The 16,930-nt window shown below is 39.9% G+C and overlaps 1 protein-coding gene across 1 annotated transcript; it reads right to left on the bottom strand.

Moving 5' to 3' along the window:
- Positions 1 to 4,505: 4,505 nt before the first annotated feature.
- Positions 4,506 to 16,185, bottom strand: LOC140235582 (dnaJ homolog subfamily C member 24-like). The gene is made up of 5 exons (XM_072315587.1): positions 16,050 to 16,185; positions 12,710 to 12,889; positions 11,228 to 11,360; positions 9,437 to 9,502; positions 4,506 to 7,083 (listed from the first exon to the last, which is right to left on the bottom strand). Exons 2-5 carry the CDS (start codon positions 12,857 to 12,859, stop codon positions 6,890 to 6,892), a joined length of 543 nt encoding a protein of 180 aa, XP_072171688.1. The 5' UTR covers positions 12,860 to 12,889; positions 16,050 to 16,185; the 3' UTR covers positions 4,506 to 6,889.
- Positions 16,186 to 16,930: the final 745 nt, after the last annotated feature.

Raw genomic sequence — 16,930 nt, 5'->3', positions numbered from 1 at the left:
CTCCAATCACCAGGCATATTTGTAGGGACCATATGCAGAGGGGAAGACCAATTGTTGCTGGATTGCCGTATGATCCCCAAGTCCAACATGTGGTCGAATTCCCGCTTGGCAATGTTGAAACGCTCTTCAGCGAGACGACGAGGACGAGCTGCAACTGGTGGACCATGCGTGGTGATGTGATGTGTGACAGAATGTTTCACAGCTGTGTGGTTGTAATCCGGACGTGTTATCCCAGGGAATTGCTGGAGGATAGCTTTGTATGGTGAACCGCTATCCAAATGTGAAATCACTGGGCTGATGGAGGGTGGATCAGAATTGATGCAAATTCCATGCACCCTCAAACTTGTGGTAGCATCATGAAGTTTGCGATGCTTTATGTCCAAAAGCAGGTTAAAGTGTCTCAGAAAATCTGCACCAATGATGAGATGACTGATCTTAACGATGATAAACACCCACCTAAATATCCGGCACAAACCTAAGTCCACAGTAATAGAATACGTGGTAATGGGCGAATGATTCACAGCTTGCAATGTAACAGACGCACTGTAAGCACGATGCTTGTCTGCAGTAGTAGGTGGAATAATGCTGACTTCTGCCCCAGTATCCACAAGAAAACGGCTGCCAGAAAGTGTGTCAGTAACATAGAACAGGCAATTAATGGGCTGTCCGCGGGCTGCGCTCGTCGCCGCTAGTTGCCAGCTGGCTTGTTTCCGTCGCCGAAGAAGGGTGACGCTTATAGCAGGAACAAGGGGGAGTACATCTCTTAGCCTTCTCGCCAAAAGACCAGTGATACCAGCATTCACTATCTGGATGTCGTTGCTGTGGGCTCGGTCTCTCGCTGCGACTGCGAGTTGACCTGCGGGAACGCGAGGAACTGCGATTCCGCGACCGATGACCTTCTTTCACCGTGGCGGTGAGTGCTTGTACCTGCGCCGTCAGCTTGGCTACCTGTGCGGCGAGTTGTTGTATGTCATCAGGGGTGCTTGCCGTCGGTGTGCTAGGGGCTGGTAGCGCTGGTTTTGCTTCCACGCCAGCGACCAAGGATGGAGCTGCCACTTCCAAAATACGGTCAGCAAGGGCTGCCGCCTCGTTGATGTCCATTGTTTCACTGGTTGAGGCGAGTATCAGCTGGACATTTTTCAGGAGCCGCTGCACGAATAGGTGTCGGAGCATGCTCGGCTCAAGCATCTTATCGCGGAGGTGTTGTTGCATCCGTCGAAGGAGTTGAGAAGGGGTTTGGTCTCCCAGCTGATACACATGTTAGTTAGCTAAATATAACCGCGTTGGTTACGTCCAGTGTAATTGCACACTCCTGGTAAAGAAAAGAAGAATCATGCGTTTCCTTTCGCATGGGGAAAAGGTAATCCATTGAATATTCTGAAACACAGTGAAATCAGTAGAACAGCTTGAAAGATATCCAATTAGATATCCACGAAAGAGGAAGGAAAACAGGTTCCCGTGATATCGATACGATGACTAAACTCTTATATCGCGACTGCAGACATACGTGATACGTGACCGAGTAGTAAGAGCAAAGTCAGGAATATCCAAAAATGACAACGCGAACGCGACCTCGACAATCGGTGACCACGGCCGAAAAAACAACGTTCATTGGTTGCCGTGAAAATATGCTGATTACTCATTGATCCATGGTCTTAGTGAAGGTGGGGTGAACACATGAAACGATGAATGTTGACACTCGCTGAAATGTAACATTGTGTGCTAAATTAAGATCACAGCGCCTCTACCACGCGCGTAAACACCAGAAAGGAAAACAAAGGAAGTAGGTCGTCTCCTGATTCTATAACATGCGGTCAGTTACCCAGTATGTACAAAAGTGTAAGGTCACTACATCTGCCATGTACAAAAGTGCAAGGTCACTACACATTAATCCTGTGGTTGTAATAATTATGACACTTATACTTCGAACAAAAGATATGCATGTTAAAGTTGTCAGAAAAGAAGAATTCACTAGCTTCTCTTACTTTGTTATCGATGGCAAATAACAACACGCCACTTCCATGAATTACATGTGCAGCTAAGTGCATCACACAGATCTGGAAAACTAGACTAGTAGTTAGGATTTGTAATTTTTTCGTAATACAAAAAAATATTATTGAAATCTTAACGATCAATTTAACTAAACAAATGAAGACCCTCTTGAGTTCACAATTTACAGGAGGTTTCAAAATAGTGTTTTCTTCAATACCCAAGTGTTCTCACCAATTTTTCAAAAATTTGCATGCAAAAGGGATTGGCTGTCTCTAGAAATTAGCTAGCATGGTGCTGTTCCTTTCTGTGCTAAATGTAAACTGTTCCAGTGAAAGTAAAGAGGAAACAGTCTTTGATGTTCTTTCCAGTCATTTCCATACATGTGTATTCATACCTACTGGTGAACAATTTTGTGTACATGGTGCGCGTGACAAGATGTATACTGTAGACAAACTGTTCAATGTACATGTATTTTCCAATGAATACCTGATTATAGAAAGACCTAAATCAATTAGAGATGATCTCAGAGAAAAAAGAAAAGTTGTACATGTATTCTGATGGTTTTTGGGGGTTTTCATTTTTCAGGTATGGGAATGATATGTATACTGATTAAAGTGTAGAACAATCATTTGAGTGATTATTTATATTTGCATTGCTCAGCAAATGTTCTTCGCAGAAGGTAGCTACACTTTGACTTAAATCGGCTGTCCTTACATTCAGGTACAGTGTATTCAAATGTTAGTGAAACATTTCACAAGCTGTTCTCTTCAAACCCATGTAGGCTAAGACTTTTCCCAAACTTGCATGAACTTGTTCCGTTTCTTAAATTCCAATTTCAGCATCCAGGTAAACAATAGGGCAGGGGCGAATGAAAACACAAGCAGGTACATGTATTCAGTTCAGAAACTATAAGAAGTCATCAGACATGGACAAGTTTATCAAACTTGGTACTGAATGATTCATGAATTTTTCTTCAGATATTTAATTCTATGTACCAGTTGCAGGAATACTACACTACATAGGATTGATGTCCTTTAAACTGATGTGTGAAGAGTAGATGGCATGCTGTACTGGTTCAAATGATATTCATGCATGTATTCTTCAACCTAAATGCTTCTCCATCTTATAATACTGTAAAAGTGGATATTTTTGCACAAGTAATAATTATTATTTTTTTTTGTGTGCTTGACCAGGTAAGATAGATTTTGCGTGTTTCTGATTTTGCAGAATCAGGACATTAATTACTGGAGCATGTCATTTAAAAATATTCATGTGCTTTGTTATTGCACTAGCTTCTGGTTGTGCAAAAATTTCCACTTTCACAGAATGTATAACATACGTATAAACAACCTTGCTTAAGTCAACCTCACATAAGTCAAACAATCGCCTACGTGCAAGTCACAGGTCTTTCAAGTCCTCTTCTTGTTATATTCTATTGATTGTATTCCCTCATAGGCCATATTTCTCTTAATTGTTGAAGCTACTTCTTCAGTTCAACTACATGTAGATTTGACTTTTATAGGCAAGATCGACTGTGCAATGTATGATTATACATGTATAATATAATAGTGTACAGAAAGATACATAATACAATGTGTAATTATATACATGTACAAGCGTACATTGTATGTTTATGCAAATGCCTTTGTACCTGTCGAGTGTAGATCATGTGTGATACATGAACTTGTAATTGTATCCCCTCTGACCAGGGTCAGGGATTGTCTCTAACTGATGGAACAGGTATGGATACAGAAAGAGAGAGGAATAAATTATCTTATACCACCAACTGAAAACTGAACTTGACTCAGCTTGTTTTATTTTGCCGACTCATTGCAGATGTATTGTCAAACAGGTACGAATACATAGAAAAGAGGAATAAATTCTTTTCTACCAGTGACTGAAAACCGAACTTGACTCACCTTGTTTTACATTGTGTTTTGCCGACTTATTGCAGATGTGTTGTCAGTTCTTTGAGTTATTGTACACTGTGGCGGAGCCAGAGGGGGGCGCAATGGGTGCGTGCTTCCTCTTTATTTTTTTCTTAATTAAAACACAAGAAATAAAAAGACCAAAAAAAATGTAAAGGTGCCACCCCTTTATGGAATTCCTGGATCCGCCCCGGTACATGTGGTACATGCACACTGAAACACTAGTCAGAGTACTAGTAGTTCTCACTAATTGATAATGTACACTATAGCGTGACACAAGTTTGTGAACTCTACAATCAGTGGAAAATTGAGCAAAGAAAATGGGATTCCATCGGGATTCGAACCCAAGAACTCTACAATTAGTGAGATTGACGGGCAAATGTACTACATTGTATTTCCATGGTTACATCGACCAATTATCTCCTGAAACAAATTTAGTAGTCTCCTTCAAGAGAAAAGCCCTGTGTGTTGCAAATGAAAGGGATTGCATTTATGTGTAATATGCTGTAGTGTGTGTTGTATGTGTATGAATGTGACCATGTGGTACACTGAAAAAAAAAAAACATTAAAAATCCAACACAAAAGTTCAAAACATCATGTTCTATACCTTTATTTTCTTACCATGTAATTGTACAGTAGAACAAATTATTATTGGCTTTCTGTGGGCAAACATTTGGCTGGTTACATCAACCCACGACACATCCAACACCAGGTTCTTTGAGAATGACCTTTATCATTCTCAAAGAACCTGGTGTCTTGAAATGCAGATTATACATGTACATCATGATGTAATCCTTTTACTGAGAGGAGTTAAACTCAATAATTCTCTTACTTCAGACACTGTACTACAGAGAGTTGATCAGAATGGATTAAAGAGATATATTTGATATAGAAAACATGTATCTTTAAGTACTGGGTCTGTGATGTTCTTCAAAATAATTGCAATACTCAGATTTAAATCCAATAGCTTTTCCTCATAAAAACTGACAAGACTTTTTCAATTTATGCTACCACAGAGCTGTCTCAATTATAGTCTGTCTTCATATTGTTTACAGTTCAATGGGTTTTCTTGTTCCTTATCAGTCAACCACAGCATCCATCATATCAGTTATGTGTGTACAGTAAAACCTCATAACAAGGATGGATGTAGCGAGACACCTGATACACGTATCCGTATACACATTTCGCAAGGTAATTTTGAAGGTTCTGTTCCTTTTGATTCTTCTGTCTTTATCCGTAATACAGTAGACTCCCATTATAACAAAGTTCTTGGGACCAGCAGTTTTCTTTCGTTATGTCAAAATTTCGATATAACTGAACAAATAAACAATAAAAAAAGCACAGAGTGGAAAATGTTGTGGCCCATATTTCTATCCGTTGTAACCGGAATTTTGTCATAATCGTGTTCATTACAACAGGAGTTCACTGTATCAAAATTCATTATAACCGAACAAACAATAAAAAACACGAGTGGAAAACCTTGCAGCCCACATTTTTACTTCGTTGTAACCTGAATTTCATTATAACCATGTTCGTTATAACGGGAGTGCACTGTACTAGAATAGCACTCAGAGAGCGCAGACCTCTGCAAAGCAGCTCAATTCCACCCATACACTTGATACCCCTCCCAGAGTGAGACCCTATCCCGCTTCGTTCCTTCACTCCCTCAGAAAGGTTCACTATTACCAATTTTGAACGCCCCCCCCCCCCATAAAAATCCTAGTTACGGACCTGTAAGCGCAGCTTGACCTCCCAAGTTCACTGACCCAAACTGTCAAAAGATCAAAAATCGATAAAAATAAGTCAACCACACAGCGGCCCAAAGATAATCACTATTCCATACCTGCCAACATTTCAAGATGAAATATCTTACTCGTGGATTGCAAAAATCTTATTTTATATGCAAACTGAAGTTAAAAATCTTTATTCAGTCCAATCTTCAGAAAATACACATGAAAGGTACATCTAAATTTTTTAAAAAAATCTTATTTCTCTTGACAGAAAATCTTATTTTGCAATTTTCAATGTAAAAAATCTTTATACTGCATCTGATAAAATCTTATTAGTTGGCAAGTATGCTATTCATTTCAGCAACTTTCCAACACTATTTGAAGAAGCTCCAATGCAGTGCAACACTAACACTCGATCGAACCAAGGTTGTTACTCCAATGTGTTTAAGCGTGCAGTCAATGTGTGCTGTTCATGCAGCTGATTGTTTTCTACTACAAAAGCCCTCGACTCGATTTTCATTATCATTTTCTGATTTTTGGACTTTCTTTTTTGACAAGTGAAATTCATGTTTGGGCAATGACTGAAGTAGAATACATTTGTGGGTTATGATTGGGCAGTAGATTGGTAGGAAGGACTTATCAGATTACAAGTGGAAGAGTTCGACAAGGGAAGATAGATTGATGGTGAGGGTGACATATAATGGAAAAAGAGACTTAAGCAAAATGAAAGGACTTAAAATGATGACAAGACTTTGACACAGTAATGCCCATTCTGAGTACATGTCACTGCACTGTTTTCTATGGACTAGACCAACATGAATAAAGTTAGGGTGGGGACAAGATCTTAAACTAGTGAAGTTGGGGAAAGCAGAATTGAATCCTAGAGTGTGGTAGAGACATTGGAGGGAAAAGGATGGAGAACTTCACAGTACCAGAGTGAAATGGGGGCTGCTGCTGTCCCCCAATAAATTCCACTAGTTGGTAACCCTGAGCTACAAGTATTAACTCCTGATAATACACTCCGTTGACACAATGCATTACCTGAATACTCAGGTGGTATGTTTGACATTTTCTAAATGTTCACTAAGTTCATCATGGCCCTCTGAATGCAGTCATTTAAAGGCCTCGGAATAAAAGCTCCAAGTTAAATTTTAGCATGACCAATCCATGAACAATTGTTGGGGCGGCAGACTGTCCAGCATGGAAAAATTGTCCGGCATGGAAAGACTTAATGCCGTGTCACCTGTTGGGGCCAGGCTTACTGCCACTGTCGGCGTCCTCTGAACTCGGCACGATACACACAAGTATGCACAGCGAGCAGTTGCTGCAGTTGACGAGTCTATTCTCTTGCGCTTCCTCTGCCTCTGATGCATCGTCAAGGGAGACGGTGTACTCTCCTCCGCATCGGCACTCATAGTGATAACCTCCCTCATCTGCATGAAGAGATAGCATAGAAACCGGTACAATTTTTAAAGGGACTGTACAGTACTGGTTGAGGTGAGGATTCAGCTTGTAATGTTTTGTGAGATATTCAGAAGCCACTCTATGAAATGTTAAGGAGCGAATAATTCTAAGGGGAATCAAAAGATGACTTCATGAAAATCGGTTTTGAAATGGTCGAGATATCTAAAAACAAGGTATAAAAACAAAGAGACCCTAATGTAAGTTGTGGCCTGTCAATTTTAATAGGATTGCTTTTTTGGATATCCCAGCCATTTCAAGACCAATTTTCATAAAATGAACATTGAATCCTTCTTAAAATTACATGCTCTTTCATATTTCATAAGAGGTTTCTCATTATCTCACCGAAAAAGATGTTGTAAACCTGATTCTAGGTCTCGACCAAAACTATATAATCCTTTTACATGTAATTCAAATAACTGCATGTAAAGACTAAATTGTTTCTTCTCTCCTGTAGGAAAATATGCACACATTACAATCAAGCATTCTTCAAATCTCATTATCTCAAACTCTCAATTATTGTTTTTTTCAAAATTTTAATTTTTTACATTAAAGCAAGTTACATTTAATTTATTAACAATTCACATAGCATACAGGCAATCTCTTTCCCTACCCCACTCTCCTTGTTCACTTGTAGCATTCATATCATGAGAAGATACACTGAAACAATGTCACCTTGTTTTGACATAATGATAAAAGCACAAAGCTCTAACTTTTGAGATGTTATTGTTTGAGTGTCACAACTCTCCAAGACAGTGGAAAACATCATTGACAAAAGCTGAAGCATGAAATACTGTTGACTCCCATTATAACACATTCCTCTGGAACGGCAGGTTTTCATTCATTATAATTATCGAAGTTTCGTTAGAACCGAACAAATAAACAACAAAATATATAGAGCAGATATTGTGGAGGCCTTAATTTTTACTTTGTTGTAACTGGGTTTTTATTATACTGTGTTTTTTATGATGCAAAAAATATTTCTGGTGCCACTTCTAGGTTTCATCAGCTGACAAGTAAAAAAGAGCTTCAGTGCAATTTTCTGCTTCCACTACAATCAGCTGACAAAGTTGGTATCTTCAAAAATTAAAGGGGGTGCCTGCTTCCAAAATATTTGATTAACTATTTTCAAATGAGTGATAACAGAAGATATGATATGAGAATTGAAGATAAATTTACACTGCCTTATGGCAGAACCATGCCATCATATAATTCTATACAGTGCACTCCCGTTATAACGAAATGCTTGGGACCGGCAGTTTTCTTTCGTTATAACGGAATTTCGTTATAACCGAACAAATACAATATATAACGAAAACAAGGAAACCATGCATGTATATCATATTCTGTTTGCTGAATACTCATCAGACACTGGAAAGCTATGTGAAATGGGATGGGATTATTGCATTACATTAAGTTCCCCTCAGAAACAGTGCGTGACGCAAGGAGCGAACACACAGTGATGTGAAGCGTTCACCCGAGTAGAGACGCTATAAATGCTTGTTCCGCTATGTTTTTTCGAAAGCAAAATGCATTTTGTTATAACGGAGAACATTTCTTATTGTTTCTCTCTGTCAGTGGCGCTCGGAAAAGACTTCGATATAACGAAAATTTCGCTATAACCGCGTTCGTTATAAGCAAATTTTGTACCATAGACTTTAGTGGTGTTAATTTTGGGACCAGAAGTTTTACTTCGTTATAATGAAATTTCGTTATAACCATGTTCGTTGTACAGGAGTGCACTGTATTTTTTAATGGACCCAAAATTTGGAATGCTATTCCGGTTGAAATAAGACAGAGTTCATCGCTGAATGTGAGGAGAAAATTAAGATTGCATGTTTTAAATCAGTATGCCGAAATTGTGTGATAAACTGTTCTTTCATAAAATATGTCAGTGTGTGTCTGTGTGTGTGCGTATGTATGTGTGTATTAATTCACAAAGAAATGTATATCAATTAATATTTTGATATTTTATGAATGAAATAATATGGGGACAGGACTTTTATATAAGGCATAGCCTGTCTGTCTGTCTCCGAACACTCAAGTGTACTGTATATTCGTGATGTTATACTGATGCTTATGTGATCATTCTTTTCTTGTTGTAGTATGGTGTTGTCAATTTTCTGTATTTTTTCTCTGTTTTTACTAAAAGTGTTTAATAAATCTAAATCTGAATCTGAACCCCATTCATTTTTTTTTCTTTATATTTCTTTACCTTTAACAAAAAAATAAGGGGCACGCACCAGAGGCACCCCCATCTGGATCCGCTTTTGCCTCCATCTATCCACATCTGAAATCGTTCACATGATTGATACTTTGACCTACCTTCATCCCAACTCATATCATCCAGAAGTATCTCATCGTTAACCATAGGTCCCTTCAACTGGTCCGCTGTATCAGTCAATGCATGAGAGAAGGGCAAAGGACAGGAAATGTATGATGCCATTAACGCTGAACAGTGCGCCTAAATAAACTATATAAAGACAAAATGTCACCTTGAATGAAAGCAACATTTTTGTATGATTTAATGTTTTGTACTTATAGAAGATACACGTCCACTGCGACACAGATATTGTCAGGTTTTGTTAATGTTTTTATTGACCCTTTTTGAAAGCTCAAACATTAATTACCAATTGATATCATCTCAAAGACACATTACCCACTTGCAGCTCTTAAAATCATCATAAAATTGATCGGTTTCTTGTCTTTTCATACACTACTATCTCCATATTCCCAAGATTTCTTCATGGCCAATGTGTGTCATTGGATATGAAATTGATAACATCACAGATCTACCTACAATTCAATATTTATCAACATGATTGAGAGCATATGGTTTAGTTTTGTTACAGTAGTTGATAAAAGTGCAGTAAAAATTCTGGCCTGCTGAATTTCACTTTGCTCTTCACTTACTTAAAAAACACACATTACGTCTGAGTCCACTAGAAAATGACAAATTGGAATTATCTACTTGTACTTTGCAGTTGCACCAGCTTTGACCATCCCCACCTGTGTTAGCCCAGTGAGGACGAGTCCCGAATATGCTCGGGCAGGTGTCTATGGGAAATGCATGTTATAGCAAAATTAGCCCATCCTCAATGGGTTAAGAAATTATCTAAAACTGGATGATGTACTGCTAGAATATAGCACAAGAACGGGTGTATTTGTGAGTTGGGTGTGAAGGGGTGCTTTGTTGCAGAGATCTTAATGGAGGGCACAAAGCCCCATTTCCAAAACACGCCATCATAGATCACTTAAAGGGAAAGTAAACCCAAAGAGCAATGTGGATTGAGTGAAAGCAGTAATATTAGTAGAACACATTAGTGAAAGTTTGAGGAAAATCGGGCAATCGATGCAAAAGTTATGAATTTTTAAAGTTTTGGTGTTGCAACTGCTGGGTAAGGAGACTACTAGAGGTTATGACGTATGAGTGGACTACAATATAAAGAAAATAAAAAGGGAATTCTATAAAAATTCATTTTTCATGAAAATTACACATTCCGTCAGCTTGATACTGACATATGTTAGGGGTAGCACTTATTCCCCCTGCTTTCTGAAAGCGGTTAGTCAAGAACTCTTTCATTTTGCTAGAAAAGTGAATTTTTGTGGAATTCCTTTTATATTTTCTTTATATTGTGGTCCTCTCATACGTCATAACCTCTAGTAGTCTCCTCATCCAGCGGTTCCAACACCAAAACTTTAAAAATTCATAACTTTTGCATCAATTGTCCGATTTTCCTCAAACTTTCACTGATGTGTTCTACTAATGTCACTGCTTTTACTCAATCCACATTGCTCTTTGGGTTTGTGTTCCCTTTAACCCACTGATGACGGGCTGATTTTGCTATAACACGCATTTCCCATAGACCCCTGCCCGAGTATACTCTGGACTCGTCCTCAACAGGTTAAGCAGGTGCTTTGGGCCTACTTCCACTTGGCGTAAGGCACCACTTTAACCGAAAGAAAGGTCTGTATCTGGTCATCAGGGATACTTGTTCCGCGGAGACTGCATCTGGCTTCACGGATCACCTCCTTTACGGAGGAGAGCCATAACGTCAAAAGAAAAATAAAAGACTCCTCAGGACAGACAGATCTTTCTGTCCAGGCACCACTAACCTCTCAGCTGCTTGTCATAGAGGCTCCTCTTGCCAGGATCACCCAAGGTCTCCCAGGCACGATGAACACTCTGAAACTCCAACATGGCTTGGTGCTGCTTCTGATTGTCGCCTAACACTTTGTCTGGATGGCACTGGATTGAATAGCACAGCAGTAGGGGTGGGGTGGGGAGAGGAGATTTAGACTGAAATTCAAACGGCAATGAAGGGAGAGAAAAACATAATTTACAAACCTATCATAACTAGCCAGAGAGGGAAAGTGTAACTGCTTTCATCCTACAGTTCAGCAGCATTACAGAAGCCAGCATATCCTGAAAATTCATTTCAGTTGCTGGCTTACTATTTGAAGCAGAACTTGCGTGTACACCAGGGGTACACAATGTACCTGTGTAACCATACGAAGAGAAGCAAGCCATAATTCGTTATTTCTTCACACACCTGGGGAAAATGTACTGCAATTATAATTTAATCATTAATGACCAAGTTACAATTAGATTGCACAACACTAAAGAGAAGTTGAAACATGTGAGAATAAAATACCGGTACCGCAATGTAAAATATTAACTAGAAAAGCACTCTGAGAGCATACACATCCACCAAGCAGCTAATTTCCACCAGTACCCACATGCTGAAAATCATCCAATTTCCCATAGAAGCCTTTTGTTTACGCCATCAATGTCCACATGAGCGGCACCACGCCCAAGATGAGCATGCACTTTGGAGCGACTCTGCAAACCTCAAATACATGTACAATGTATGTGCAGCTTCAACTCATACGTTGAATTGACCCTATCTGCCAAAAAATAAAAAAATAAAAAATCATAACTCCTTCAAATATCCATAAAAAAATTCTTATCACTACAAAAATCAAATCACCTGTTTCTTGTGTTATTATCAACTTTTCTTGCAAGTTTTATCCAAATCAATCAACAACATTTTGAGTTATTTTGCAAACAGACACATAAACAAACAAACCCAACAACGATGAAAACATATTACCTTCCTTGGAAGAGGTAACAAGAGTAACTTTGAGTTCATGCACGTACATTTCTTGGGTGAGATTTTGCTTGAACATAAAGAGGGGTGGTCAGTGGTACCATGTCATTCATTACAAGTTTCTGCCGCATCTTCACAGCTGTAGATTAATGTTTCTTACAATAAACAGTGAATTCAGTGTTCATCGCAAGTAATCACACAAATAGAGATGTACCAAAATGTATTGCTATTTTCACATTTGTTTTAGTACACCTTTACATCTCTATTTTGTAAACTACAGTGACAGTAGGTCAATCATTCCAGTGGATTTCCTTCTGGAGCCCTCCAGCTCCCCCCCCCCCCCCCCCCTTGATCAGAAAAGACTTGACTTTTGCAATTTTGAACCAATTTGTGTCAAGCAAATATAGTACTTCACATTACAATAAATTATGAATGTTCTAGCACAAAATGTATCTTTCTGCACCAAATTCTTGTCCTGTAAACATACCTGAAGCACATGTTTCCTGTACAGCGCTTTGAGCTCTACGTCAGACGCCGATGGTTCAGCCCCAAGGACAGCATACAGGTCCCCACACGGTGCCTCATCTCTGAGCACGTCCTGGGTATCGGAAAACGCTGCCTTCCTATCACCAGTCATGCTGATGCATACTGATGATACAAGTACAGTCTGTAAACCAACAATGTGAATATATAAAAAATTGTGACTGTTCAATTTAACAGCTGCCCATTTATTTACTCACATTGATATAGACATCAAAATATAGAACTACACCTTTGTAGCATCAGATACAATGGACTGTATTACAGTGAACAACATATAGGCCTATTCAAATTCATAAAATTCTTTCGTTGAGTTGTTTTTATTGCTACTGATTAACAAATTTCCCTACACAGATTGAAATACGCACTGAATTGACCAGTGTTTCAGTTGTGTACAGTAGTACAAACAATGTAGCCATGAAAATAGAGATCATGGGCATACATTCATTTTGCTTGGGCACGATTTGAACAGGGTCTACGACCTCCAGATCTCCCGATAGACATCTTTAAATCCACTATTGGCACTAGACCACCAAGCTTCCATCCGGCAGCCAGTGCTCACTCGTTCTAATCCTGGTATCATACAACTGTACATGCAGTTTGCAGAGGATAATTACTGCGTAATCAATTCAAATTCATGATTTTTTTTTTTTAAGTTTATTTTGTTGTTTCCGTCAAGTACAATCTAGTAATGGTGCTACATATGTAAATTTATTGTCTATCAAGCTCTTATTTCAGGCTACAAAGTGAAAGTGTACTGAAACAGTACTAGAGTAGTAGAATTTTTTGCAAAGGTGCCCCCCCCCCCCCCTTTTACGGAATTCCTGGATCCTCCCCTGCATGTAGACTAAGTTAGATCTACACTTAGGCCTACACCTAACCCAGAGCTCTCCTTGTATTACGTACTGTGGCTTCGTGTTACATGTATTGGGGCTGGTCGCAGTTAATCTACATGTACACCGTACACATCAGGAAGTAGAATCTACATCATACAGTAGTAAATTTACATCATCATTGTGTATCAAACATGTTTGTGAACTAATACTATTACTTCTTCTTCTTCTATAATCTTCAAAGAGCTATAAAATGCAGCCTACAGTATCACTTTTATCACGAAGATAAATACAAGTTGTGTGCACGATGAGAGGAGGGGTGTGGGCTTAATTACAAGGTGTGATTTCAAGGTGGGTCATTTAAGAGCTCCTTGAACTGTTCAGGTGAGACTGCACAAACTACAGTCTAACAGAGCTTGAAAGTTTGTTCCACTCAGGTATGGATCTCTGGGCAAATGCAAATTTGTCGATATGTTCCTACTAGTCGCACTGTGAAGGACCTGAAAACCAAGCTCGATTTGTATGAACTCCCTCCCATCGATGAAGTTGTCACTTCACCACCCCCTCCGCACACCTGGAAATCGATGGTGAGAAGTGCCGTGGAAGAGCATCGCACAGACATCACCAGGAAGGCAGTCAGCGCAAAGCCATCATTGCACCTACTGTCCACCGTCCTGGGTCATGAACACAAACTCCTGCCCTCCATCATTCCCTCACAACATCTCCGACCAGCAATACCCATCAAAGCCCAACTGCTCAGCGGGGTATACCCAACCAACTCTCGCCTTCACACCATAAGAGGCAGAACAAGCCCAAGATGCCTTTGTGGCTGCACTGATGAAACAGTGACCCACCTGGTGGGCGAATGCTCACTGTACAAATCCCTTAGAGACAGCTTCCTCACCAAGTGGCCAAAGCAATGGAAAACACACCTCACCAAAACTGCAACACCACCCAAATGCTTTACCAGACTCACTCTTCTTGGATCCTGCTGCAACTCCACTATCTCCCTCTCTGACTGGAAAAACCCCCCTCTGTTTCATAACCTATCTCTGAGCTTTCTTTTCGACATACATACCACATGTACAGCTCTGTAGTACTATTATTGTTATCCTGTTGTTATCCTGTTGTTATCCTGTCGTTATCCTGTTATCCTGTGACCTTATGACTATTCATTCATAGACCTCACATTTTTTAGACAACTCTGCAACTTCAGCAGTTCTCCTGACTGGAGGTATTCAAGCAAAGAAGAAGAAGAAGAAGTTGCCCCTAGGACAGTATGCTTGAAAACACATATCGTGACTTTTCCTGGTTTTAGTCTAATTTAGACGAGTAAATTGTCAAAAAATGTAGGGGCCTATCTGGATGAATTGCAACAAGGTCGTTCATGATTCTGTACACCAGCATAGACCCTAACGTTAGTAAGTCTGCTCACAGTACGTCGTGAAGATAGGCTGGGCCATGGCCATTTCAACTTGAATATTGATCATGCTGGTCACACTGCTCGTTCTTCTATAACGATTGCCGATTTAATAAATTTACTACGTTAATAAGTTGCAACTCAGTTCGGGAAACCCACTCACAAGGGGGGCCCCTCCTTATAAGTAACCCGTCCCCCTTATAAGTAACCCCGTCCCCCTTATAAGTAACCCCCGGGGCACCCCTTATAAGGAGTCTTCACGCTTTTTTGCAATGCAACGCGAAAATGAAAGGACTGCGGCAATTCGCTTGATTATGTCCATAAAGCTTCACAAGTTTCCTAGTTACTCACGAAATTTGAGCAAAATCGGTTTGAGGCATCATATCTAAAATCATGGATTTAAATGCGATGTCAAACGACCCATGCGAATGCTGAAATGCGAGCGAGTACTGGCGTGAGTGTCGCCAGGCGCGGCGGCGCGGCAATGCTTGAGTGCAGACGTGGCGACTGAGTACGGAGGTCAGTTTCATTTTCGCGTTGCATTGCAAAAAAGCGTGGAGACTCCTTATAAGGGGTGCCCCGGGGGTTACTTATAAGGGGGACGGGGTTACTTATAAGGGGGACGGGTTACTTATAAGGAGGGGCCCCCCTTGTGAGTGGGTTTCCCGAACTGAACTTGCAAGTAGCCCAACCAGACGACTTACACCAGTAGCAGTCAACACTTGTGTCAGTACAGCGACTGGGCTGTGTCGTGCAGTGCCATCATACCAATGCAATCATTCCATGGAAATCGGCAATCAACACATATCACAATCTTCACATGCACATGACCTGATTACTGTATTTATCGAGACGTAGGTTACATGTAGCTACATGTATAGTATACACTGTACAGCCCTGTCGTACACAAGTGTTGCGAAAGAGCCATGCTTCGCAAGGCGTCGGGTAGGGCTTGACGTACAATGTACAGTACGCTAACCCCGGAGCGCCCGTTGGGCTCGCTGATACACCGGCGCAGTTAGACGTAGGCTTACCTTTGTTTAGTTAGGCAGAAATTGTGTTGTGAGTTGGCCTTAGCAGAAGAAAAAGCAGGATGTCCACGTTTATGCTGGAACAACTGCAGAATATCCAACCACTCAAACCTTGGTGGACCCCGTCGTTCGACCAACGAACAGGTTGAAATAGACGGTAGTTTTAACGCAACATGTACCGTATTAAAGGGAAGATAAACCCCAAGAGCAATGTGGATTGAGTGAAAGCAGCAGCATTAGTAGAACACATCAATGAAAGTTTGAACAAAATCGGACAATTTATGCAAAAGTTATGAATTTTTAAAGTTTTGGTGTTGGAACCGCTGGATGAGGAGACTACTAGAGGTTATGACGTATGAGTGGACAACAATACCAAGAAAATATAAAGAAAATACTACAAAAATCCATTTTTCATGAAAATTACAAATTCTATCAACTTGATATTTACATATGTTAAGGGTAGCAATTATTCCCCCTGCTTTCTGAAAGCGGTTGGTCCATTGCTCTTTCATAATTCTAGAAAAGTGAATTTTTGCTGAATTTCCTTTATATCTTCTTTGTATTGTTGTCCACTCATACGTCATATCCTCTAGTAGTCTCCTCATCCAGTGGTTCCAACACCAAAACTTTAAAAATTCATAACTTTTGCATCGATTGTCCGATTTTCCTAAAACTTTCACGGATGTGTTCTACTAATTTTGCTGCTTTCACTCAATCCACATTGCTCTTGGGGTTTATCTTCCCTTTAAAGGTACCGCACGTACAGCTGAATCACTAGTATGGTGTATGGTGCCGGTGTAAGGGCTAGCTTCAAGAGCAGCTAGCTGGAGATGCATGTGAATAAAACGTGTGCATGCTAAATATAACGTGTGTGTATTGCGTCG

The sequence above is a fragment of the Diadema setosum genome, chromosome 12 (genome assembly GCF_964275005.1).
Source record: "Diadema setosum chromosome 12, eeDiaSeto1, whole genome shotgun sequence".
Classification (NCBI taxonomy): Eukaryota; Metazoa; Echinodermata; class Echinoidea; order Diadematoida; family Diadematidae; genus Diadema; species Diadema setosum.
Note: the sequence above shows the minus strand (reverse complement) of the source record. Positions and strands in the feature narration are given on the sequence as shown.